This window comes from Haplochromis burtoni, unplaced genomic scaffold, assembly GCF_018398535.1.
Source record: "Haplochromis burtoni strain Fernald_Lab_line unplaced genomic scaffold, NCSU_Asbu1 Contig_72, whole genome shotgun sequence".
NCBI lineage: Eukaryota > Metazoa > Chordata > Actinopteri > Cichliformes > Cichlidae > Haplochromis > Haplochromis burtoni.
The window spans coordinates 1,556,295-1,582,297 of record NW_024582433.1 but is presented as its reverse complement, the minus strand read 5'-3'; the positions used below and the strand labels follow the sequence as shown (position 1 = coordinate 1,582,297).

The 26,003-nt window shown below is 39.9% G+C and overlaps 3 protein-coding genes across 8 annotated transcripts in view; 2 read left to right on the top strand and 1 right to left on the bottom strand.

Moving 5' to 3' along the window:
• The window catches only part of rabepk (Rab9 effector protein with kelch motifs), a 14,487-nt gene extending 10,119 nt beyond the window's left edge, over nucleotides 1-4,368 (top strand). For both annotated transcript variants that reach the window (XM_042221707.1, XM_042221706.1), the window contains exons 4-8: nucleotides 456-611; nucleotides 813-977; nucleotides 3,623-3,772; nucleotides 3,904-4,053; nucleotides 4,156-4,368. In XM_042221707.1, the coding sequence (XP_042077641.1) occupies nucleotides 456-611; nucleotides 813-977; nucleotides 3,623-3,772; nucleotides 3,904-4,053; nucleotides 4,156-4,352 (818 nt within the window). In that variant the 3' untranslated portion in view covers nucleotides 4,353-4,368. The remainder of the gene's footprint in view (nucleotides 1-455; nucleotides 612-812; nucleotides 978-3,622; nucleotides 3,773-3,903; nucleotides 4,054-4,155) is intronic.
• Nucleotides 4,369-4,558: 190 nt separating this feature from the next.
• hspa5 (heat shock protein 5) lies at nucleotides 4,559-8,330 on the bottom strand. Its single transcript, XM_005930114.1, has 9 exons — nucleotides 8,162-8,330; nucleotides 7,512-7,664; nucleotides 7,188-7,419; nucleotides 6,948-7,085; nucleotides 6,745-6,857; nucleotides 6,271-6,661; nucleotides 5,935-6,172; nucleotides 5,678-5,845; nucleotides 4,559-5,543 (listed from the first exon to the last, which is right to left on the bottom strand). The coding sequence occupies exons 2-9, from the start codon at nucleotides 7,628-7,630 to the stop codon at nucleotides 4,981-4,983; spliced, it is 1,962 nt and encodes a 653-aa protein (XP_005930176.1). The 5' UTR covers nucleotides 7,631-7,664; nucleotides 8,162-8,330; the 3' UTR covers nucleotides 4,559-4,980.
• Nucleotides 8,331-10,771: 2,441 nt separating this feature from the next.
• Nucleotides 10,772-26,001, top strand: golga2 (golgin A2). Of its 5 annotated transcripts, XM_005930116.3 has the most exons (28): nucleotides 10,772-10,880; nucleotides 12,083-12,217; nucleotides 14,267-14,335; nucleotides 15,130-15,279; nucleotides 15,611-15,657; nucleotides 16,028-16,091; nucleotides 16,616-16,675; nucleotides 17,247-17,327; nucleotides 17,897-17,935; nucleotides 18,053-18,115; nucleotides 18,463-18,556; nucleotides 18,690-18,796; nucleotides 18,979-19,037; nucleotides 19,202-19,343; nucleotides 19,509-19,598; nucleotides 19,763-19,870; nucleotides 20,095-20,182; nucleotides 20,515-20,657; nucleotides 20,845-21,063; nucleotides 22,359-22,472; nucleotides 22,587-22,811; nucleotides 23,413-23,512; nucleotides 23,865-23,956; nucleotides 24,157-24,379; nucleotides 24,544-24,705; nucleotides 24,796-24,902; nucleotides 25,158-25,350; nucleotides 25,677-26,001. In XM_005930116.3, exons 1-28 carry the CDS (start codon nucleotides 10,833-10,835, stop codon nucleotides 25,940-25,942), a joined length of 3,288 nt encoding a protein of 1,095 aa, XP_005930178.1. In that variant the 5' UTR covers nucleotides 10,772-10,832; the 3' UTR covers nucleotides 25,943-26,001. The 5 variants fall into 5 exon arrangements, with proteins under 5 accessions (XP_005930178.1, XP_005930179.1, XP_042077639.1 ...); XM_005930117.3 differs by lacking the exon at nucleotides 14,267-14,335; XM_042221705.1 differs by lacking the exon at nucleotides 15,130-15,279.
• The last annotated feature ends 2 nt before the right edge of the window (nucleotides 26,002-26,003 follow it).

Genomic DNA, 26,003 nt, shown 5'->3' with positions numbered 1-26,003 from the left:
TGAATGAATGAAAGGTTGGGGGTTAATTCACATATCAGAGCTTTTTCTTTAGCCACATGATCACAGGGTTGTTTTTACAAGTTTACATCAAAGCTTACACTTTACTGGGTGTTTTCTGGTTTATTTTTTAAAAATCTTTACAGGTCAACAGACACACACACACACACACATATACATATATAAATATATACACACACACACACACACACACACACACACACACACACACTGTAAAAGCTGGCTCTGAACATATACATATACATATATCCAGAGCCAGCTTTTACAGTATTATGACCTCAGTATACCTCTGCATTTTATAATATAGTTATCAGGCTTGTGTTTTACAGGCTTTAATGGGACGTCTTTTTTAATTATGACAAGAAGCTAAAGTTATCATCAGCCATCAGACTGATATTATATAACTTTCTTTGCATTTTTGTTTTTGTATGGACCAGACAATCATGGCTGGGACATTGCTGAGTGGGAGGGTTTGGAGGCAAGGTATGAACACTGCAGTTTTGTACCAGAGAGCTGCCCCCAGAGCCTGTGGGTGTTTGGGGGTGCGCAGCAGACTGGAAATCGCAACTGTATCCAAAATGTACAGGTGGCAGGTAAATACTATTTTAACCTAACCTAGTAATCTGATGGATTTTCACAGATGAGAAAGGTTTCACTCAGATTTCTTGTTGACCTGTGAAACCATGGCTGTGAAAACCTTGAAAACTTGTAGTCTGTAACCATACATGATCATATAAATACATTACACGATATATTGAATACCCACAAATCTTTTCCATTCTGTGTGTGTCTAGACAGTAACCCTCGCTGGAATACTGTAGAAACAAATGGGACACCCGCGAGTCCCAGGACATACCACACCACCTCAGCCTGCCTTGGAGACAGGCTTTTTGTGTTCTCTGGTGGGGAAATAGGATCTGCACCTGTCTCTGACTCCAAACTTCATGTGTTTGATACAGGTTTGTGTCAGATAAACCTGCTGCTTATCGCAGTGCATTACAATAACACCACCTGACAGTATTTCAGAAGAAATCTGCTTCAGAGATGAAATTTTGTTATTTCTTCCAGGTTTTGATGTGAAAACTGAAATAGCTGATTGGGTGCCGTGTCTAAGATATTGATTGATCTATTGGACATCTATGTAAATTGCTGAGTTGAATTTTCATCATAAATAGTAATCTTATGCTTTCTCAATCGTCAATGGTTGCTTTATATAATAATGTTTTAAAAATAAGGACAAAAAATCTATAAAGAGAGGATATTAGAAAACCTATCAATTCACTGGGCTACATATCTATCTGTGGATGTCTCCACAATCAAACCTGTTAAATTGTTTAACAGAGTAGGGCACCAATAAATGAAATGCAAAGGTTGTATTCATTTCACTGACAGCAGTTTAAAATAATGTGTAAAATAATTGATAGTGTAAAAGACAATGAAAAAATAAAGTGGGATTTTTTTATCGTATGCCTCAAAAATATGTACGTTTAATTTACAGCATTACAAAGTATTTGCTACTCTAGGAAGATCAGATGTGAAATCAGATTAAAAGTCACGAGATCAAATAGAGATAATGTCATTAAATTTGAACTTTCATAGTTGAATTTCATATATTTTACATTTCTCATTCATGCGAGCGCAGTTTCACCAGAATGGATTAAGAACGGTGGCCGTCTGAAAATAATTCCAGGGGTCAAAATGTATTTTAGTTATTTTCAGTAAAGACATTTTGATGCAGTAGAGGTTCATTAACACTAGAGCCAAGCAACAATTTTAAGCGTCAGTTTTTTCAATTCAGTGATTGAAGTTTAGTAAATTTTGTTTCTTTATTTATTTTGGGAGCATTTTGGCTGTAGACCTTTTTAATTAGCTGAAACTTAGCCTTGACTCCATATGGTCAAATAGCATTTCTATTCCACAGCTTAGAATGGCTTTTAGGTCAAATTTCATTTTTACTGAATCATGTGAGAAAATTATGGAAAACCTGGTACTGAATTGTTTTAAAAATGTCTTATTATTTTTACAAATGTAATTTGTAATAATAATTCTTTGGTTTTCATCACTTTTGGTGTCTTAGATGCTCACATGACTAAACCTCTATATCAGGGGTCCTCAATCCCAGTCCACGAGGGCCGGTGTCCTGCAGGTTTTAGATCTCACTCTGGGTCAACACACCTGAATCACATGATTAGTTCATTACCAGGCCTCTGGAGAACTTCAAGACATGTTGAGAAGGTCATTTATCCATTTAAATCAGCTGTGATGGATCAAGGAAACATCTAAAACCTGCAGGGACACTGGCCCTCGTGGACTGGGATTGGGGACCCCTGCTCTATATGTATATTATAAACAGTGTTGGGGAGTAACGGAATACATGTACCGGCGTTATTTATGTAAAATACAAAATATGAGTAATTGTATTCCATTACAGTTACCCTTTAAAAAGGTGGTATTCAGAATACAGTTACTTTGTTGAAACAAATGGATTACACGGTGGTCTTTTCCTGTTTCATATGTTAGGCTATGCCCTCTGTATTTTTGGTAATTCCACGCCAGTGGAAACCCAAACAAAACACGCATTAAGAGGCTCTAATGCCTGTGTGTCAATCTCGCGGACTATGTAACCCCTACTTGCGACCCGCATAATGACGTGAAGAAATATTTTTAAAAATTGGTCAAGAAATTATTTAATATGAAGGCAATAGGCAGTGATAGAGGCATCGCCCTAAAGAATGTAGCCTCATGGGCAGTGTAGTCCGTGCTGCAGGGAGAATGGACTGCCATACCCGTTATGTGTCTGTGAGCGAGGGAGGGAGAAAAAGGAGAGTGGAAAAGTACGAGTTGTCCCTGAGCAGAAACTGGAGATGGAAGCATGTAAATATAGTATAGCTAGATTTCAGGCTACGAGCCCGACACAGAACCCGACGTATTAGCCAGAGTTCCCTTTACTATGGTTCGGAGCCGGGGACCTGTTTTATATACACATGAAATAGTTTTCTATACGAGATCGCTGCAAAAACGGCAGCCTTACCTAATGTCCACCCTACTGTTACTCATTTTATATTAAGATTCTAAAATGTAGTTGGTATTGGTATGGTGAGTAGCCTTCAGTAATAAATCACACAGCAAGAGTACATTCATGTAGTTGTAAAAACCATGATAATATATTAAGTAATCCAAAGTATTCAAAAATATGTTACTCTCATTGAGTAACGTAATGGAATATGTTACAAAATACATTTTGGGGCATGTACTCTGTAATCTGTAGTGGAATACATTTTAGAAGTAACCTTCCCAATGCTGATTATAAAAACAGAAAAAAAAACACACATAACAGACATAATTGATATATGATGCAAACAATTAAGAGAATGTATACACTCATTATTCATTCACTGGTAGATACAAAAAGATCAAGTGCTGAGGAAATATGATATGTCACTGTTCGAGGCATTTCCTATCTGTGATTGAGATTTTCAAAAAGAAAATCCATATTCTCCTGTTTCTTTCATGTTTCACTATTGACAATTGCTATGAAAAGCGTATATGCTTATATAAAAATAATCTTTTTTCCGTCCATCTCTTCTGTGTAAATCTGTTGCAGTTTCTTCTACTTGGTCCCAACCTGAAACACAAGGCAGGCACCCTCCAGCCAGACATGGTCACATCATTGTAGCGGTGGATTCAAAGATCTATATTCATGGGGGCATGGCTGGAGACAAATTCCACAACGATATGTATTCTCTTGATTCAAGTAAGACTGTCCACATCTGTGATTCACAAAGGAAGCACTTTGTATTTCAACACACATGCATCATACATGTTCAGAGTATCACTGCATTGCACTGGGATGATATAAAAATATCTGTTAAATTATCTTTAAAGGGATCGTGAAGTGGGAGAAAGTGCAGGCCAAAGGAGATATTCCACCAGGAGTAGCTGCCCACTCAGCTGTTGTGCTGGGCAAGAATATCTACATCTTTGGAGGGATGACAGCAGATGGAGCAAGCAACTCCATGTACAGATTTAACACTGGTACGCTGTCTTTAAGCCATTTTTTTAACCCTATACAAATACGGTATTTTAGTTGTTTACAAACATCCAAGTATGATTGTTTTTAATATTTTCTGCTTACAGACAAATGTAGATGGCTCCTAATGAAATTCAAAGGAGCTCTGCCACCAAAGCGTCTTGACCACTCCATGTGTATATTTCCCTGGACAGTGTGTGATGATGGGAATCCAGAGGAGGAAGCCAACGGACCAGCACCCCCTGAGGCAATAAACCTGTTATTTGTATTTGGAGGCATGAATACTCTGGGTACCATATATTGAATTTTGTAAAATAAAAAAAGATGTAGGAATAAAATTTGACACAATTACATTTAAAGCTACCATTAAATGCTGAAAGAATAAAGGTTGAAATGCTTCTCATTCATGTACAAAATTGAAATTTCATACACTGAAAGATGAAGTTTTCAGAGGGTTGACTTTACCAATGTGGAACCTGAAACTATAAAATAAGACCGGACAGAAAACAGTTTGTATCAAACATTTATTTCAATTGTCTTTCCAGAAGTACAATGACCAGATTCAATAAATAAACTTTTGCACTGCCTGTGAACATAAAGAGCCCTTCATCCCACAGACACCATATTCAGTGTACCCACAAAACCCACCCGCCCACCCAACTACATCCCTCCCCTTTCCGGAACCCCATCAGGACTGCCTGAGAACAGCAGCAACAAGCCTCATATCCAGGCTGACAAATATCTCCGCCTTCCAGCGAAGAGAACACGTCTCACACACTGAAACTTGTTTTAAAGTCTTTCAGGAAATTCAGTATGGTCACTTGTTATTGTCAGCCCCTTCCCGACCACTCCTCTCACAATTTGAGTCCCATCAGTTCAATATGTACACCAACATGCCAGAGGGCCTAGGAGCGACAAGACTTCAGACCTGCCTACAACTCATCCTTTTCATCTTGCTCACTGCCCTCTGGTGGAGGACCACCTGCACTACCGTAGAGCTTGGTGATAATGGGCTGAACCACCTCCTCAAGCTCCTTCTTCTTGGCCTGGAACTCATCCAGGTCAGCATCTTGGTGGGATTCCAACCATTCAATCTTCTCCTCCACTGCCTTCTCAATGGACTCCTTATCGTCATCTGACAGCTTGCCACCAAGCTTCTCCTTGTCACCGATCTGGTTCTTCAGGGAGTATGCGTAGCTCTCCAGCTCGTTGCGAGCGTCGATCCTCTCCTTCAGCTTCTTATCTTCGTCAGCAAAGCGTTCTGCGTCGTTCACCATGCGCTCGATGTCCTCGGGCGTTAGCCGGTTCTGGTCATTTGTGATTGTGATCTTGTTCTTGTTGCCTGTGCCCTTGTCCTCAGCAGTGACACGCAGAATGCCGTTGACATCAATCTCAAAGGTGACTTCAATCTGCGGTACACCGCGAGGAGCAGGGGGGATGCCAGTCAGGTCAAAGGTACCCAGGAGATGGTTGTCTTTGGTCAAAGGACGCTCACCTAAGAGAAAAAAAAAAAGTCAACAATTAGACTTGTGGAACTTATTTATTTCACTGTCACGGGTTTCTTGTCATTGGAGTCTTTGTATAAAAACACTATTTGGGAAATTTAAAGAATAATATCCAAACTCTTACCTTCATAGACTTTGATGGTGACAGTAGGCTGGTTATCAGAGGCTGTAGAAAAGATCTGAGCTTTTTTGGTGGGCACCACAGTGTTTCTGGGGATCAGCTTGGTCATTACTCCTCCAACAGTCTCAATACCAAGGGTCAGGGGGCACACATCCAGAAGAACCACATCACCTGCAAGTGAAGGAAAATGTTTAGGAAACAGGATCACATTTGAAAGCTCACCCCTGTTTCAAAGAATATCTCTAAAAGTGATGACTCACCAGTGTCCTCCTCTCCAGAAAGCACGCCAGCCTGCACAGCAGCTCCGTATGCCACAGCCTCATCAGGGTTAATGCCTCTAGATGGCTCTTTGCCATTGAAAAACTCCTTCACCAGCTGCTGGATTTTGGGGATACGGGTGGAGCCTCCAACCAGGACAATCTCATCAATGTCAGACTTCTTCAAGTCAGAATCTTCCAGCACCTTCTGTACAGGCTTCATGGTGGAACGGAACAGGTCCTGGGTTTTGAAGAACACACAGGTTAAAAAAGCTCGGTCAACAGTTTCTCCAATAGGGTTTGATATGCAATATTTTCAGAACCAAATTAATATCTTACCATGTTCAGCTCCTCAAACTTGGCACGAGTCAGGGTCTCAGAGAAGTCCTCTCCCTCAAAGAAAGACTCGATCTCAATGCGGGCTTGGTGCTGGGCAGACAGCGCCCTCTTGGCCTTCTCGACCTCGCGACGCAGCTTCTGCACAGCACGGTTGTCTTTGCGCACATCTTTGCCAGTCTTTTTCTTGTACAGCTTGATGAAGTGCTCCATGACACGCTGGTCAAAGTCCTCTCCTCCCAGATGAGTGTCACCGTTGGTGGCCACCACTTCAAAAACACCGTTGTCAATGGTCAGAAGAGAGACATCAAAGGTGCCACCGCCCAGATCGAACACAAGAATGTTCTTCTCTCCGTCCTTCTTGTCCAGGCCATAAGCAATAGCAGCAGCAGTTCTAAAGAATACAATGAGAGTTTATTAGAAGGGAGTGCAGAGATATTCTTTGGAGTTTCAAATTCATTTTGACTGGATGCTTACGGCTCATTGATGATTCGCATAACATTCAGACCAGCAATGGTACCAGCATCCTTAGTGGCCTGGCGCTGGGCATCGTTGAAGTAGGCGGGGACAGTGACCACAGCATGTGTGACCTGAGGAAAAAGGATCAAGTTAGATTTGATGATACACCATTTAATTAAAATTAACATTTTCACTGTTTTACAATCTCTGACTTTTTGTACCTTCTTGCCCAGGTAAGCCTCAGCAGTCTCCTTCATCTTAGTCAGCACCATAGCAGAGACCTCCTCGGGAGCAAAGGTCTTCATCTGACCACCACCAATGTCAACCTGGATATGGGGCTTGCTCTTCTTCTCAGTAACCTTCAGAGGAAAAAACATCAATATTAATTTAACAACAACTTCACTCAAACATGACCCAAAGAACAAGCAACTACAAGTTCTACTTTCAGTTTACAAGCTCACCTTGAAGGGGAAGTACTTGATGTCCTGCTGCACAGACGAGTCACCCCATGTGCGACCAATGAGCCTCTTGGCATCAAAGATGGTGTTCTCAGGGTTAGAGGTCAGCTGATTCTTGGCAGCATCACCGATCAGACGCTCACCTTCACTGGTGAAGGCCACGTAGGAGGGGGTAATTCGGTTTCCCTGGTCATTGGCAATAATCTCCACACGTCCATTCTTGAACACTCCAACACTGCAAGAAAACAGTTTGAATTTAGTCTGAATGCCATTTTATTCCACAGTGGCATCATGTCACTATTTAAAGATTTTAACGTGACTTGTTACCATGAGTATGTGGTCCCCAGATCAATCCCAACCACAGTCCCCACGTTGTCCTTCTTATCATCATCGTCGGCGGCAAACACTGTGCCGACCACCAGCATCACAACCCACAACAGCTTCATCTTTGTTTGTTTGTACTTAAATCTACAAGCAGATCTGCAGAAAAGAAATACAACGTAAGATATTAGGTGGGTTCAGCCTCCCAAGTTCCAGTAGCCAGGAACTAACGGTACTGCGTAATGTCACTTGCTGAGCTTGCAGACCCACGGCAGACTAAAAGTTGGTCTTGGCAAAAAAAAATATAACAGGAAAAATGAATTCTCGATAAAATAAGATGGATCACCAGTCAATAATTCCATCATTACCACCACCCCACTGCCAATTCCCCGGTATCTTGCTAACTACGCTACCATGCCTAGCAGACATGCAGGGGGAAACCACCATGCTAGAACATTCCAAACTACATCCTGTTTATTATATTCAGGTTACAGAGTATGTACAGTTCATTCAAACGACAGTAGTGTAGTTACATTTCAGCTGGTTTATTTGTCAATATTTCGCTTAACCGGTTTTATCTTAATAAAACATTTTGCAGAAAATGGAAAATACAGCTATGCTTCATTATCATATTCATATTAACGCTTTATACATACCTTAACAGAAGTACAACCAATGATTTAACGGCCTTTGCGTTTCCTCTACCGGTAAGAGTCGCTTAGAGCAAACTGTATCTCCTTCAAATCTTTACTTGTCTAGAATAACGCTGGACGAAATGTGGTCTCTCCATATATAAGCCGTCACTTCTTTCCCGTCGTGGAGGCTCGCGATTGGCTGAGCTGTTGCTCGTTGGAACACGCTGATTGGTTTCATTCAGCACGCTGGCCGCCGCTGATTTGCACACATCAGGTTGAAACGACGTCACCGTATGTGTCCACTGCGCCGACGCTGATTGGCTGTCTGGCAAGGGCAGTCCTGAACACAGTTGGTGCAGCTACATGCCACTCTCAAGGCCGGGTGGGTGCATTTCTCGCACTTCAGACATTTACAAATTTTTGCTGCAATAATTTTTTTTTTTGCAATGGCCCACCAAGTGTTACATTTGTAATCTTAATTTTGCGGTTTTAAGGCGTGTCATTACGAGGAAATAGTGATGCAATTGTGAGAAGTAATGACTAACTGCAATGAGTATGAAAATCCAAATCCTTTGTGTAATTGTGATGAATCTGACAGGAAATCTTGTACCAGGTGAACTGGGTTGTCTGGGTGTTTCCTCAGTGAATGTACAAGTCTTAGCCAAAGACTTCAGATACATGTGATCACACTGATTTCAATTTGGTTGGAATCTTTTGCACACATAAGAAGGTAACATAAACTGGCGCATTCAGTTGGGTTTCAATTCAATCAACAAGACAAATATTTGATTAAAAGGTCAAGGAAGCTGACTGCCACTGTCAAGATATGATCCTTGGCAAGTGTCCCAATATATTTCAGCCAAAATATAAGGCTATGATTTGGATATTTTAAAAACACATCAACTAATTGCAAGAATTTTCTAGAATCCAAAATCATTACATGGATAGAATCGATCTGCTTTCTCCTACTGTGATTTATCCAAATTCTTCTATTGACACACTGATATATTTCCAGAAGGTTCCTGAACTAAACCGGTTGTACTGTCAGGAAGAATGTAGAAAAGTCATAAAATTATAAAATATCAGTGTAGCAGCTAAGTTTTGTCTATTTGTTTTATTTATTTATTTACAGTGTTTCCCATAAAAACCATAAACACTTCTGTGTTTAGATTTAAAACCTCTTACTTAGTGGCCTCCAATTCTGATAATGTTTTATGGGAGAAAAACAACTGAACATCAGATTACAGTGTTTCATCTTTTTCTTTATTGTTTTAAGGTAATGCAACATGTTTTATTAGCCCTTTTCAGACTTTGCAGGGATTTCTACAGAATATTTTAATATTCTAATCAAAGGATACCCTCATTTTAAAGCTAATGCTGATGCACTGAAAGGCATATTGTTACAGAGAAGCCTTCAGTTCCTGATAGTAGAATTCATTATATTTTATTCAAGAAAATCTAAAAGATGCATTTATATTCTTTATAAGGTCCTTATACTGTCAGGCAGCTTACTATTTGTGTCATTCATATCCACTTTCTTTGTGTTACAAACAAAAGCAAAACTGACCTGTATACTTGAAAGACAATGATGACTCATTAAGACTTAAACTACACAGGGCAGTGAAACAAACCAGATGGAAAATTCTGAGTTAAATGTGTAATTTTCTTTGAATACAATTAAACTTTTTACTTGGACTGTTAAATCTGGTAAAAAAAAAAAAAAAAAAAAAAAGAGAGAGAGAGAGAGAGAGCGAGAGAGAGAGAGAGAGAGAGAGAGAGAGAGAGAGAGAGAGTTGGATATCATAATTAACACTAGGAGGAGCCATGTTGCTAAATCAAGGAGGAAGTGATCAGTATAGCCCTTCATACAGGTTATTACAATATAAGGACTACTGGCATTGTTTTCGCCTTGTGTTTGTTGTATGGAAACCCCTTTCTGATATGCTTTCTATTAATATGAATTAATAGATTGACATGTTGTAGAGTTTTTTTTCTCATATTTGTTTGTAAATAGTTTGAATGTCCCTTAAGGAGCCTGGAGAACTATTCTTTAAGACTATTTAAAGGAATGACAAGAAATCAGCCTAAGAGCGTTCTGACTGTGTGGAAGAATAAAGGTGGTCATTCCAAATAGAGACTTTCAAGCTTGTTTGTACAGAATTGTTAGAATTTTCCTTATATTCCATATTTTATTTTATGTAAGGTAGGATCAAGACTTTTTCCACAGTACTACACTTCATTACACCCGTGGTAAATTTACATATAACAAAAAGAAATTGAAAGAAAAAAGTCATTTTTCAAAATATATAATAAGATACGGTACATTTCTCTTTTTGTAATGAATGTAACCTACAAAATAATAGACTATATTTATCTTAATTATAGAGAAACACAAATGTAAAGTAGCAACAACTACAGACAATGAGAGCAGCAACCACATAACAAAAATGTTAATACATGTTGTCGTAAACTCTGTCGAAAATAATACTTTATATATTATATATAACAAAAGAAAAAAAACATGTTTCAGGCTAATTTATGTGAGGTTGTAGGCTCACGGCCATAAGCTGTATGAAGATGTTTTATGTTATGATAAGGGCACAGCTTGAGCTCTGCGCCACCTACTGGCTGAGACGCGTATGAGCGCCAAGCTGATGACGTGGATCGCTCAGTTGACCACCAGAGCAGCAGGATGGCCGACCAGAGTAGGCAAATAAAACTCGCTGCAGCTAAGAAAAAGGTAAAGTATTTTACAATCAACGCAGTCACATATCGCGGAAAGTGTAGTTCCCACTTTGTGTACACAAGTCTGTGTTAACTCTGTTTTCTTGTCTTTTCGTTATGTATATTTTTACGGGGCAAGGGTGTTGTCATTACACGTCGCCCGAGTACTGCACTGTCGCTTGTCCGACATCCTCCGCTCCTCTCGCGGCTCTGTTGCGTAGGAGAGACCGATGTTTTATCGGGGCCTCTGGTGATAGCATTAACTTTCCCAGATTATGTAGACTATTTTTAGTTAGTAGAGACACGCATAGTATCCCACGCTGTTTATTTACTCGCAGATTAACTTGCACCACTTGCTTGGCCGCTTTACTTGACTTTCCATCTGACATTTAAATGTAGTTAAAGCCTAACGTGCTAACCCAGGCAAGTTAACGTTAGCAAGCTAGCTAACTAGCTGATGAATATATGGCTACGTGTGAGTCTAAGGAATGTCGCACAGCAGCCAGCCAGCTTTTTATGTTATCTGCAGGATTTAATTTCATAAGAAAATGTCTAACAAACGGTAGTTTTAAAACAAAGCACTCATTGAGCTTGTAAGCTACCCCTGCAGCACAGTTAGCTGGATGGACTGACGGGGGTGTTTTGACAGCTGACACCCCTCTTCCCTGTCCTGCTGTGTGCTTTGGCTTGGTGTCTTTTTCGGCTAGTCAGAAAGATGGCCTTATCAGATTCAAGAAGTCACTCCTCAGCATTTCTTGCTGGCCCACAAGCTTCACGAATAAGTGGCCATGGTGACATGTCATTTTGCTGCTATTTAGCTTTACTGTTAAAAAAAACAACAACCAGCAGTTCCCGCTACACAGCTGTTAGAGCCCGCATAGAGCTTTCTGGCATGCTTTAACCGTCATATGCATATCATACGCAGGTTATCATTGTTTAGCGCAACTTACTAACTTGATCCGTCTGAAGCCGGATCTTTCTGCTAGCTGGTGCATTGTTTTGGAATAGGAGCACTGAATTCGTATTTTATTGCCTCATTCATTCAGCTTGATACGACGCTCAAGGTGTTGAGTGTAATTTGTTTGAATTAATATGTATAGTTGGGGACAGTTGCAGAGTCCTGGTATTATCTGTGTAACACGTGACAAAATAAATATATATTAGTAGACATTGTTCATCTGCACACGTTTATGGGTTTCTTCTCCATTTCCTACTCAGCTGAAGGAATTTCAACAGAAGAGCTCCCCTGCTAGTGTAGGAGGAGAAAAAGGAGGTGGAGCCAAGAAGAAGAGAAAGGTGAAGGGATCCAGCCAACATGATGCACCTTCACCAGACAGAAACTCTCCAGACAATGTAAGCATAACAGTTTGCTTTATTGTTGTTGTTGTTGTCGTCAAATGTCGTACTCTTTTTGTGCTTGATAGATGGTCATATGATGATTTGCTCTTTGAAGCTGCAGGGTGTTATATTTGTGTGTTTGGCTGAAGAGCATATATTGCTTTTTGCCAATTATCAGATCGGGTGGCTGATTTTCCATCTAGTTGGCATTTGCTTTACTTACACCTGTCAAATACACACACACAGGGCCAGCAGAGTAGAACTATTTAGACCTCTTTGCAGCGCTGATGACAGACATGTTTACCTAAGAAGAGTGTTGCACATGAGACAGTGTTTTTTAAGCCCCTGACCACAACTTTGGCTTTTACATATTGCAATATGTAGCATAAGGTAAGAATTTCAAGAACTAATATATAATTTTATGAGAAAGTATAAAGTAGTCCTTGTTCTGCTGCACAGATGAGCAGCATTCCAGCTAGAACCTGGAGCAATCTGAGCATGATGAACTGGCTGACTACTATCACCAGCTGCAGTCCAAGCTGCTGGAGTTGTAGCCAGTTTGGCTAGATAGGCAGCTGAATATATTCTGTTATTTGTCTCAAAACACTTACTATTTCCAATATCTTCAATACCACAATGTATATGCTGATTTTTAATAACTTATCCAAAAAAGTACTGGTGTAGCAACTTGCGTGCATATCAGTAACTCACTGTCCTCTACCCCTGTCAGTTTACACTTTATGTCATCTGCTTGTTTCAGCGTTCAGGTTCATCAGATTTTTGTTATAGAACATTTAATGGGAGTAATCATAAAATTACACTGACTAAAAAATGATAGGTTTTCAAGTCTCCTCTCCCGAGAATCCCTCTGTGAATATCAGCCAGTTCTCTACTCTATGCTGCTGCTTTAGGTTTATCCTGTGCTTTAGTAGCACTCTTTATACCTGATAAATAATAATTAATTCCTGATCTTCAAAGCGGTGACTCATTATTCAGCTGTTCATCCATCAGTTCATTTATTTCTTCTGTATATCTGTAGTTGAGCTGAGGTGGCTGCTGGGTATTCAAATTTCCTGTTTCCCTGGGATTTTCTTTTTCTGATTTTCATTACTCACTTGTTTTTCACCGTATTTGTACTTGTTTGAGTAAAAAACATAATTAATGTGCTAACAAGACCATTGCTTTGATATTTGTTCTGGTGATTTTTAAAAAGTACTGGCACAAATTGTGTTCAGCAAGTAACACAATCACATTCTTTGAGCTCACTTGACGGTCTACCAAGTTTTGGATTTTTTTAAGAACATTTTTTTGGTATTTACCGGTAATGTCATTTTGATTATTAATGTGGAACACCATCTTCTGCTGTGGCCTGTTTTCAAAGCTCTCTAATCAAATTAAAAGTACCCATGAGAATATGTGTAGTGCTTTCAGACAGCAGTTGCGCATGTGGCGAGAGTCTGCTCGACGACATTTGACCTGCATTTGGATACATTCGTGAGACAGCTGTCACCCTGCTTCTCGCTATTAGCAGAAACTCCAGTCTGCAGCATGCTTTCATACACTTCACATATACAACTGAGAGTTGCACTCAATACATCCAGTTGTTACCAGACAAAAGTTGCGTTTTCCTTTTGCTTTTCTATCCTAAAGCATGTTTCCTGTCTTGACTGCCCTCACATGCAACTTTTCCATCTCTGTTACACCCTCTCTTTTTTCACCAGCCAGTCAGCTAAATCTTAAACTTTGAATTTTTAGTGCAGTTATTGCAGTCAGACTATTTTATGCTGCTACTACTACGTTTGAAAAAAATAAATGCTGTGCTTTCCCCAAGCTGTTATTGTAATTGTTATTTAGTTTAAATTACTTTTTTCTCTTGTTAGTTGTTGTGGTTTTTAACAGAATAAAAGAGTCTGTACAAGTCCAGTCTACATTTACTGCCCTCTTGCATACTTCTAGACCTCCTGCTTGTAGAAATGGCTTCCCTGTGCTTGTTTGTTTACCACTCTGTCACTTTCTGAATTTTTCTCTCCCTTTTTCAATCTCTTTCTCCTCCTTTTCCTGTAGTTTGACAGTTTTCTAAAAGCACTTAGTCAAAGCAATGGAATAGTCCTCCCTCATTATGGCAACTGTCAGGTGAGCTTCTGTCCCTGGCTTTTCTTTCTTTGTTTCCTCCTGATTGTTTTTAATCGTTCTCTGCACCCCTCTGTTGTTGATGTTTGGTGTTTAATATTTTACCCTGCTTCTCTATTCTTACCTTCCTTCAACTGCAACGTTTTCTTTATGTCATGTTGAGCTGGAAGCATGAAAAAGAATTGTCTATAAATTCCTGCCTGTTATTGGTTTTAAATATATATCAGTTTATCGCAGCATTATTGGTGATCTTTAAATAATATTGCATTGCTTTGAATAAATAGTTTCCAGATTCTTGCTAGTTGCACGTTTCTGATGTCAATATCCATGTGTCATCTTGGTGTGTGTGTGTGTGTGTGTGTGTGTGTGTGTGTATGTGTGTGTCTTTATGTGGCAGATTATTGCTTGTACTGGATCAAAGCCACTGAAAACTGAAGCTTTATTTTGCCAAAACTGCATATAGCCTTAATATAGACTAGACATGCTGCAGATATTTCAGAGAGTCTACAATGGGTGGGATCAGTGGCAATGGGGCACCAGTACAGGAACTTCATTTTCAGTGGGACACCTTAATTACTGCTAGAAAGGTGTTTCTATTCATTTTTTACAGTCTAATTTCTTCTTGTCAGCTTCTGTACTCATCTAGATGTAGAAATGATAAAGTTAACAGAAAAAGTTTGGATAGAACACTAGTCTGGTGATTTTTATGCGTGTGTTGTGGTCTCTTTGCAGCTCAAACTGCTACTTCTCTGTACGTTTAAACCCGTGTGTGCATTTCTGTGTATGTGTCGCCTCAGACCTTTGCTGACGTGGAGGCCGTGAGGTCTTCAGCTCAGCTGCTGGAGGAGTCAAACAGCGAGCCTGATTACATCTCACCTTTGTCTAACCCCGCTAGCGCTAACACTGCTACTAACTCTGAGTCTGTCGATCACAACACTGACCTCCAGGTGTGTCTCTCCTATGTTTCTCTTTCCTTCTCAGTCTTGAAAAATATATTTTGTCCTGTCATTGTTGCACCACACGGCCATAAAACTGCATTGTCATTCTAAGCATCAGTGTGAACAGTTCCTTTTTCATTTGCTGCATTTGTATTAATTTATACATGTTATAATAGGAACAACAGTGTCAGCACAGGCCATTTATGTGACTTTTTTATTATTATTATTTTTTCTATTACACATATTCCTCTCTTTATCAAATGTGCTGACTGTCTCCCTTTTATCTATATTTGTCGCTTATGCTCTCTGTTTTCTGCTTTCAATTTTTGTCTCCCTGCAGGATTACTCTGATACCAACGGCAACGAGAATTCAATGGAGGAAAATAGGTGGGTTCTGTCATAGAATCGTGATTATATATCTATGTATCGGTAATTAAAGAGAAGGGTATTGAAGGGGGACTGTTCTGAACTATGACATGTTTACAGTTTGGAGACAATAGATTATTTTCAAGGGCAGGCACTTGCTGTAACATCCATGTTCTGAAAGCTTGGTATCCCACACATCATTACATAAAATATATGTGTGTTTTGAACTCATGGATTATTATAATATATGTATCTTATAGAATGAATACAGCAAGCAACACTTTTTCCAGTATACCTTTTTTTTATGTAGCCGTATGCTAGCTTATAAAGTGAAGTGGTTCATGTAAGCTACTGAGTGTTTGTTGATGTGTGTGTCCATGTCATCCTGCAGGCCGCTGTCTTCCACAGAGAGCCTGCGACAGCTCTCGCAGCAACTGAACGGCCTGGTCTCTGAGGTACGCACACTTCTTTCACACAGAGTTCGGCTTTTAACAATAACACACCACCACTACCACCACCGATGTGGCATTTTAATCAGGAAGCGTTGCGTCTATTCTGGGTAGGAATGCACTGAAAGCATTTTCAGTTTCGCCAGTCATTCCCAGTGGTCTGAAGCACGCTGACAGCATCAACTGGTGCACTAAAATAGTTTGATAGATCTTCTTTTAACTTTAATTTTGTTAGGTCAAACCACAAACATTGCTTTTTCTCAGGTTTCTAAGACCGTTTCAGGTGAATTCTTGTCATGTTTTTACTAAAGTGCTGTTTCCCATTGTGGTGAAGTAGATGTCCTACTGTGGATGACGAATCAGTTTTTTATCTGCAGTTCATCCACTATATTAAACACGTTTAAAGTTTCTCCTATGAATTGCAACAGAAACGGTGCCACAGATTCCCTGACAATGCTTATTTACCTTAAAACATCTGATATTTTTCTGTGTGGGAAGCACATTAATGTCTGCCTGGATGTGTCTTTTAGTCATCTGCTGCATATGTGAATGGAGATGGCGCACCTCCTCTGAGTGAGCGAGAACTAGAGGTAAGAAGAAGAAACTTTTTTTTGTTGAGTTTTTGACATTTCAAGCCTGAATTACAAGTCACTTAACTCATACAGTAGTATCCAAAAGCCATGCAAGTGGAACAAATGAGTTTCCAAGATTAATGAAGGTATTCTAATATTACCCCCCCATTGTTTATATAACTGGTAAGTCATCTTTATGGTGAGGAGTATAGTAGAAGTTCAGATATCCAGCAATATTGTTGCAGAGACTTTGTATGAAGGAGCAGGTCTTACAAGTGACACTTTAATAGGTTTGTATGAATGCTCCTCTCCTTCTCAACTCGCTCCATTTATCAGTTTAATAGCCATCACATGTTTTATTTAATTATTTGATCCACTTCTCATTATTAGTAGAACATATGCACTAGTTGTCATGGTGCTATTTTTGCCTCCATGTTAATAATTCACATTTAAATTTTCTCCTCCTCCTCCCCCCATGTGTTCTTTGTTTGACTTTTGCCACTGCACTTTATTCCTCTCTTTTGTTTTCTTTTTTTTTTTTTTTTCCCTTTTCCCTTTCCTTACCCGGATGCATGCGTGCACGTGATAGAGTCGAAACCAGGAGCTGGCAGCCGCCCTGGAATCCAGCAACCTAACAAACTCTCAGCTCACTACCAAGCTAGACCAGCTGGTAAGAAGCTGTGTGTATGCATAATCATGTGCACATCTTTGTGTGATTGCAGTAACACTCGTCTCCCTCTGCCCCTAATCACTCTTATCAGTGCATGCATTTTAATGCATTCTTCATGTCATCTTGAGTAACCATAACCTTTAAAAAGAATTATGGTTGGCATGGTTTTAGTGGTATTTATTTATTTTTTTTGTTTTGTTAGCTTAACTAAAATTTCTTCAGAGAATTAACAACGGCAGCATGATTGATCCTTTCTGTGCACCTTGTGACCAGAGCAGTCATAACCTGATAGTAGATGCAGGATTGTGTGGCATTTTGAGTTTAGCAATATAACCAGAGCTCCAAGCTTTAAAACCACATGAAAGATTAACAAAACATTAATAACAGAATAGGTTTACTATTTTAGTGCTCGGTGCTATTATTGTCCTGTCTGGCATGAACATGAGGTCTGTGCCAGAATTTTGGTTATGTTTTATAGGCTAACACTGTGTAGCACTGCTGTGATGATTAAAAGTGTGTATATACAAGACTTTTCCCCAACTTAAATATATATCCTGTTGGTCTGGCAGACACAGCAATCTCAGGAGCTTACAGATCAGCTACAAAAGGTATTTTTGTTCTCCTCTTTTTACCTTCTATTTGTATCTGTGTAATTCTTTATTCTCTTTGTTATTGTAATGTTTTGCTCTTTGTTATTAATCAACTTTATTTTTTTCTTTCTTCAGGAGCGAAAAGAATTTGAACAGAGATTTTCAAAAGAGCAAGGCGCCATGCGGGAGCAATTACAGGTACATTCACTTACCCAAATGCATAAATTTAATTTGTCCTATGGAGCAACTTTATTTGTCACTTAATAGTGTCGTTGTATTACAGTGTGATGTGGCAGTGCATAATGCCAGAGTGCACTGAGTTGCACTTGTATAAAATGTTATCCAACAACATACACTGCCCTTTTTAACACTTCCTATATTGTTAATTAACTCTAACAAGAGTAAATAATCTACTGTGTGTAATTACTCTGAGAAATTAGAATTTTCTGTATGTTTCATTAATCAGGTCTTGTTAGTGAAGTCAGCTGACTTTATCTAGTCTTATATGAAGAATGGTGCTCTTTGTTCGTATGTCCTCTTCCAAGGTTCATATCCAGACCATTGGCATACTAGTAGCAGAGAAATCGGAGCTACAAACAGCACTACAATACACACAACAGGCTGCACGGCAGAAAACAGGTGTGTGTGTTTGGGGGGAGGGGGTTTTATTTTTTTAAATAATAACCTTGGCAATGGTTTATCGCTGCAGCAGTTAACGGTGTGTATGTGTGTGCCTCTTTCTCCTTGTATGTGTGTGTGCATGCATGTTAAGCTGAGGCAGAGGAGCTGAATAACCGTCTGCAATCAACAAAGCAGAGAGTGTCAGAACTTGAAAGAACTCTCTCTTCTGTCTCATTGCAGCAGAAACAGTTTGAAAAGGTAACAGCCAATCCAGCAATCACTTGCATATGAGTAATGCAAATGCAAATAAATGAACTCGTAAGAAGGCAGTGTTACCTAATTTAGCTGATCGCACGTATTGTCTGTGTGGTTGTTTTTAATAGGTTTCTATGATGTTTTTGTCTTGCTGAGTCTTTTTTTTTTTTTTTTTTTGTCCTCAGCACAACAAAGAGCTTGAAAAGGAAAGAGACAATCTGAGATTGGAGGTGTTTAGACTAAAGTAAGTCATTTTATCCTGACTTGCCTGAGGAGATTTTTTTTGTATGGTCTTTGTATTTTGAATGCTTTGATTCTTTGTAATGGAAGAGTTGGCTTGAACAGGTTTCCCAAGTCTTGTCTGGATATGGCGAGTTTAAAATAAACACTGAATTTGTTTGTTCACAGCAATTTGAGTGAGGAGTCGAAGCAGCAGAGCTCGGAGCTGTCAGAGCAGATAAAACTGAGTACACAAGAAAATGCCGCAATGAAGTTGGAGGTAGAAGATCTTCGCAAGAGGCTCGAGATAACTGACCTCATGTTACAGCAGGTGTGTTGAATTCCAGGAAAACACCGTTCATTCACGTATGAATTCATCTTTCTCCTACCACATGCTGGAAGTAGTGGCACAACTCCAGAGTCAATGTCTAGGAGGCCAGTGTTTGAATATTGTATGGCCGACAGTAATTCTAGTTTTCCTACTAATTTCTTCCAGTGCTCAAGTCAGTCAGATCCTACCAGTGCCAGCCAGCAGGTTCAGTTACTGCTGGAAGAGAAGCAGCAGGTGGAGGCGCACAATCACCAGGTTTACATGGACCTTTGTCTTATCATTGGCTTCTGTGTTTGACTGCTGTCTGTGTTAATATTCAATATATTTTGTACCTATTCCATTACTGATTAAGTAATATAGAATAGTTAAAAAAAGAAGACTTAATTATTATTTTTTTATTTACATTTGTGATGATGTAGCTTATGGAGTCCATTGCGCAGCTGAAGACAGAGAGGGATTGTTATGCAGTGCAGATCCAGGAAGAAGGTCGTGTGTGGAAGGACAAAACTGAACAACTGCTAACACAGGTACAGTAACATCAGCATGGCTTATGGTTTCACTATAGCTTTGAATAAAGAGCGAAAATGGTAGTGCTGCTTCTTTTGTGTGGGTTTTTTGTTTGTTTATTTTTTTGTATTTAAGCCTTGTGTGTGTGTGTGTCAAGGTTTCTCTGGTGGGTGTGTGTGTGTTGTGTTGTGTGTGTGTGTGTGTGTGTGTGTGTGTGTGTGTGTGTGTGTGTGTGTGTGTCAAGGTTTCTCTGGTGGCAGAAGAGAGGGATAGAAACATCAACCGGGTGCAAGAACTGGAGGCCAGCATTGCAGAGTTAAGAAATGCTGCAGGTGAGTAGTGCACACAACCCTCATCTAGTGCCTCTTCCTTTTCCTCATTAGTTTTCATGTCTTCTTAATGTGGCAAATATCAAGAAACACAAAAGTCAGAAGGAGAGCAGATGGGGCTGCAGTTTCGGGATTAACATTAGCCCCATTGTGTGTTTATTGTCAGGTCTTCCTGCTTATAACCTTGTAAAATATTATTTTAATGTTTAGTTTAGCATATATGTTAAAAACATATCAAATATAGCATTCAAAATACTGGCCATATGTGACACAGCTGCAGTATTTGTGTTTAGTAGAATTAGAAATCTTGATAAATGGTGTTTTTTCTCTTCTAGCGTTATTTTCCCAGGAGAGAGAAGCTCAGCATGGCGCAGAGCATCAGTCCTCAGGACCATCAGAAAATGAAGTGGCTTTGCAGGAGGCCCTTAATGCCCTACAACAAGAGAAAGATGCCATTACGTCACAGTATCAGGCACAGGTGTGCTTCACATTGTTTTCTCCAAACCCATTTTAATGGGTTAATGTGACTCATATATAGTTTCATATACACTTAAAAGGAGCACATATTGATTTTTCCCTTTCTGGATGTTTCAAAGAGAGTTGGTGCTTTCATTGCACCTCTTACATTTGAAGTGTGTTAATCATCCTCTGTAATACTTCCACAGCTGAGGGACAACGAGCAGCTGAGCCGTATGTGTGCAGAGCAGGAGTCGCGTCTGGGGGAGCTGGAGCGTCAGGTGGAGAGCCAAACCCAGGAGGCTGAGGACCGCCGACGCATGCTAGAGGATGTTCAGTCAGACAAGGCCACTATTAGCCGTGCTCTCACCCAGAACCGAACACTGAAGGACCAACTGGCTGAGCTACAGAACGGTTTTGTCAAACTGGTGAGGCTGAAAATCTTACTATCTGTTTATTTTTAGAGGACACCCTTAGTTACCACTATAACTGCCTTATTTTTGCACCACAGTGCTCACAATTCTACTTTTTCTGCTGGTCTTTAATTTCATAATTTCCTTTTTTCTCTTTGAATTTATGCTCTCATAATCTGTTTTGGGTTGTTTTTTTTGTTTGTTTGTTTGTTTGAAACCAGTGTTGGTCAAGTTACTTGAAAAAAGTAATCAGTAACTAATTACTGATTACTTCCCCCAAAAAGTAATCCTGTTACTTTACTGATTACTTATTTTCAAAATTAATTAATTACATAGTTACTTAGTTACTTTTTAAAAACACGATTTACAACCTGAAGAGGTGATAAAGCGATAGATCTTTCAGCCCAATTCTACTTTTTCTGCATAATCCATCATACAAAATGTAATCAAATGGAAAAGTCTCTTTTTTAACTTGTTTTATTAGTTTTAATCTTTTAACTTTATGCATCAAGCAAAAATTTAATTATATGCAACATTCTCTGACTTGAATAAATTAGTTTAACATTTAAACCTATTTTCTGCACATTCCAGCACATAAAATAAAATATTTTTTGTGTTTACACTCACTCTTTCAAATAGATGCAAGTAAAACACAGCAGAAAATAAATAAAGTCAAAGACTCAGCGGTCCTGTTGCTCTATTTTCACCTGTAAAGCAGGAGTGGGTAGGCGGAGGTTTACCCTGGTGCAGGTGTGCCGCGGTCAGTGGAAGAATCCGCGAGTTTCTCTGTGAGTTTCCCATTACGTCGTAGCTACTCGGTGCTTGCTTGGAAGTTTAGGGGTTTTTTTCGCTGTAAAAAGAAGTTTTCTTCCCACGCACAGCGGACACTAATGTTTTTGTCACTTTTTATGGAATCAAACTCAAAATAAGGTCAGTACTTCCACGCTTTAAACGCTGCACGCTCATACTCTCTCCCACAATCGATATGTGATCCATTGTTGATGGCGCACTCGCTTACGTCACTGTTTGTGAGACATTCTCGCAAAAAATCACGGTTTTAGTAACGCAGTAACGCAGCGTTCCTACGGGAAAGTAACGGTAATCTAATTACCGTTTTTGCAATAGTAATCCCTTACTTTACTCGTTACTTGAAAAAGTAATCAGATTACAGTAACGCGTTACTAACACGTTACTGCCCATCTCTGTTTGAAACAGAGCTGTGTTTTGTTAGTAAGTATCTGATTGACCTCAGTGGTGCTTGACACGTCTGTCTTTAAACCGAAATTCCTGTTACTCCTTCAATCTAACAGACGAATGAGAACATGGAGTTGACTACAGCCATCCAATCAGAACAACATGTGAAAAAGGAGCTTGCACGCAGAATGGGTGAATTGCAAGAGGAGTTGCACAACGTCAAGGAGCAGGTGAGGTCACACACAGCACTCCCCTAAAGCAAACACAGATGAAAAGTCAGCTGAATATGCACTCACTTGCTGTTTGTCTTCATGCTTTGTCCTCTTCTATTTTCTTGCCTCCAGCTTGAGCTGAAATGTACAGAAGCTCAGGGTCTGATGGAGCAGAGGGATCAGGTAGCGGCACATCTCCAGCAGTACTGTGCTGGCTACCAGGCCCTGGTCTCAGAGAGGGAACAACTTCACCAACAGTATCTGCAGCAGAGTCAGCTAATGGACCGACTACAGCACGATGAAAGCAATGGCCGTGCACAGCTGGAAATGAGTCACAGTCAGCTTAAACAAGCCCATGTATGTATATAAGACCTTTTTAATATATACATCTGTGACCAGTCTGTGTAGATGGTGTTGTGATTCTAGAATTCAGTACAATAATACATTACAATATAGAACATAAAGTATGTTCATATTCATCCTGTCAGCTGAACTGCTGTGGTAAATCTGTCAGGCCTGATAGTTCTGAGGGGGATTAGTGCAGCTTTGAGCTGTACTAATGATTATTGGGACACTTTGCAGCAGTTCGCTTGGCCATCGTGTTTAATGCTTCAGGGTGTTGCTCCTTCTCGGGTTTCCTAACTTAATGGATTCAGCACTTAAGTTAGGCCCATTCTGTTGCCTCTGTACATGCCATTAGAGAGAAGGTGGAGTGGAAAGGCAGAGCTGGTATTAGTGTTTTTATACTGCAGAAAATACGTTTTGAAATGATTTCAGATTAAGGTATTTTTATGCATAGAAAAATTTATAATTTTGACATGACTGTTTTAATATGATCTAATCTATACTGGCCGTCTTCAAGGAAATCTGCAGTCTGTTTTTATTATTTATTTATGTTTTTCCTTAACACTCTCAAAAACACACTCTAATTGTTTTTCGTTACTGCTTCTTCCTGCAGGAGCATCTGGAACAGTTAGTCAGAGACAATGAGCAGCTGAAAGCTGAGGTGAAAGAGCTGCTCAACAGCTCTGCTCTTATGACATCACCCAGAGACCAAGGTAATCTCTCTGTTACTGACAAGTTTGCACTTTCTGCCTTGTTTTCCTTTGGTGAGAGATTTCCTGCAATTTAAAAATAATTATCTCTAAAGTTATAATAGTATAGTGGCTTTATCCTGTCTCTTTTTAAATAACAGTGTCACAATTTCTTGATTTGAAGCAGATAATATGTTGTTACAGGAGAAACTGCAGATTAAGGCTAATCTGTTCAAAATGAAGAAGTGCAGTTTTGTTTTTTTTGTGTACTAGCAACAAAAATGGAAAGCATTAAGTGCTGCTGCACCATGTGTTTCATTAGTGTGATAGGTTTTTAAGGAATTAAAAAACAGTTGTACATGTCATATCATTTTAGGAGATGGAGTGGAAAGCCAGTCCCTGCAAGAAAGTCCAACAAAGTCTTCTCCCATAGTTATTCCAGAGGATTTTGAGAGCCAGAAAGAGATGGTAAAGAGATGTTTCCAGCTCATGCAAATGTTCTGTTTTTCTTTCGTTTACAGTCTTTTTATTTTTTTAATATCACATCTTAGTCTAAAGTTCATATTTTTATGTCCAGTGCCATTCTATGGTGAATTATATGGTTTAATTTTATGGCATGAAACAAAAGTATGACCTTACCCTCATTTCTATTTCGTGTTGCCTTGCAGGAGGATTTTATTCGTGGAGCTCTGGCTCAACTGGAGGCAGAGAGAGACGAGGCCAGAAGGCAACTGGAGGAGGAGCGCAGGCTTCACATAGCAGCCCGGCACCAGGCCAGCGTCACCCTAAGTCTGGAGCAGCAGCGCCACAGCCAAACACCTGTTAATGACCACGAGCACGGTCACAGTCACGGTCAACACAGTCACTGTGAACACAGCCATGAGCATTCAGGTCAGAAGCATTTGTGCTTGTGCAATTTTGCAGATCTTTCTACAACTAAAAGGCTTAAATTCTCTGGAGAGTAACAAGTGTGTGTGCCAGTTTACTCTTTTACTCTTGTTTATTTTCGTGCCATGTAAACAGTTTTTCCCCCCTTTCCGTTATTGCTTGAACAGAAGGAGGAGTGCCAGTGGAAGTTCATCAGGCCCTGCAAGCTGCAATGGAGAAGCTGCAGCAGCGTTTCACATCCCTAATGCAAGAGAAAGCAGACCTGAAGGAGAGGGTGGAGGAACTGGAGCACCGCTGCATCCAGCTGTCTGGAGAGACTGACACTATAGGTGAGTGTTTTATAGGTTGTTGTTCTTAGTCCTGTTTCATATGTAATCATTTGGTCCTCATATTCATTTCTGTTATGTATATTTTTGCAGGCGAGTATATTGCTCTGTACCAGAGTCAGCGGGCTATTATGAAACAGAAGCATCAAGAGAAAGAGCAATACATCAGCATGCTGGCCCAAGACAAAGAGGAGATGAAGGTACTGATGTCTTTTAACGCAGAAGGAATGTCACAGTAATATCTTTAATGCAATATTAATGAAAACAAAAGACATGACAAAATATGCAGGTGCCTAAGTTTTTGAAGATTGTTTGCACAGACAAAAGTCTTTCTTCCTTAGAACACTTTTCTCTCTCACATCTTAAAGTTTTACCTGGTCATCGCTAAAAAAGTGTGCCATACTTAACATGATTGTTGTCCTTTGTGTCCACTATTTATCCCTTCTGCCCAATAGGCAAAGCTGGCTGAGCTGCAGGATCTTGTGATGAGGCTGGTAGCTGAGAGGAATGATTGGTACAACCGCTACACTGGAGCTGTAGCCGGCATGGGCACAGTAAACCCTGACCTGCTTCCTGTTGGACAGGAACACACTCACCCAGACCACCAAGCACACACGCACACAGAGCTTGATGCGGCCACTGGAGCAGGTAAGCAAAACCAGTTATGCTAATCATGATTGTTTTACAGCAGGTGGATTTTAAAGACCAAATATAAACATACCCACACTTCCACACAACCCCACAGGTAGGTGAGTTTGATCCTGTCTATTTTGTTGGGATATTTGTGTGTACAGTGAAGCTTATTTTAAACTCATAGTCCTGGAAGACTTTATCCACTGATGTGTGAGTCTGAAAGGCAGAAAGAGTGGTCCTTTAGCGCTTCAACTGTTCTGCCTCTTTTTCAAAATATATTTTAATTCATATTTCCAATAACATCACTGTTCTGTACCTTTTTTTTTTCTCTGCTGCATAAGCTATGGAGGACATCCCTCTGTCAGAACCTGCCGCCGGTCTGGAAGCTTCCTCATCCCAGATGCTGTTGACTGGATCTGGCCAGACTGACTCCAAGCCCCTGGTGCCTAAAGAGGACGCCACAGCCCAGCAAATCATGCAGCTGCTTCAGGAGATCCAGAACCCTCAAGGAGCTCAAAGATCACCCCCTTTTCTGGGAGAAAACCCCTGCATCCCCTTCTTTTACCGGCCTGACGAACAGGACGAAGTAAAGATCCTGGTGGTGTGAGATGTGGGTGTGACTGCGTAGGGGTGTGTGTGTGTGTGTGTGTGTGTGTGTGTGTGTGTGT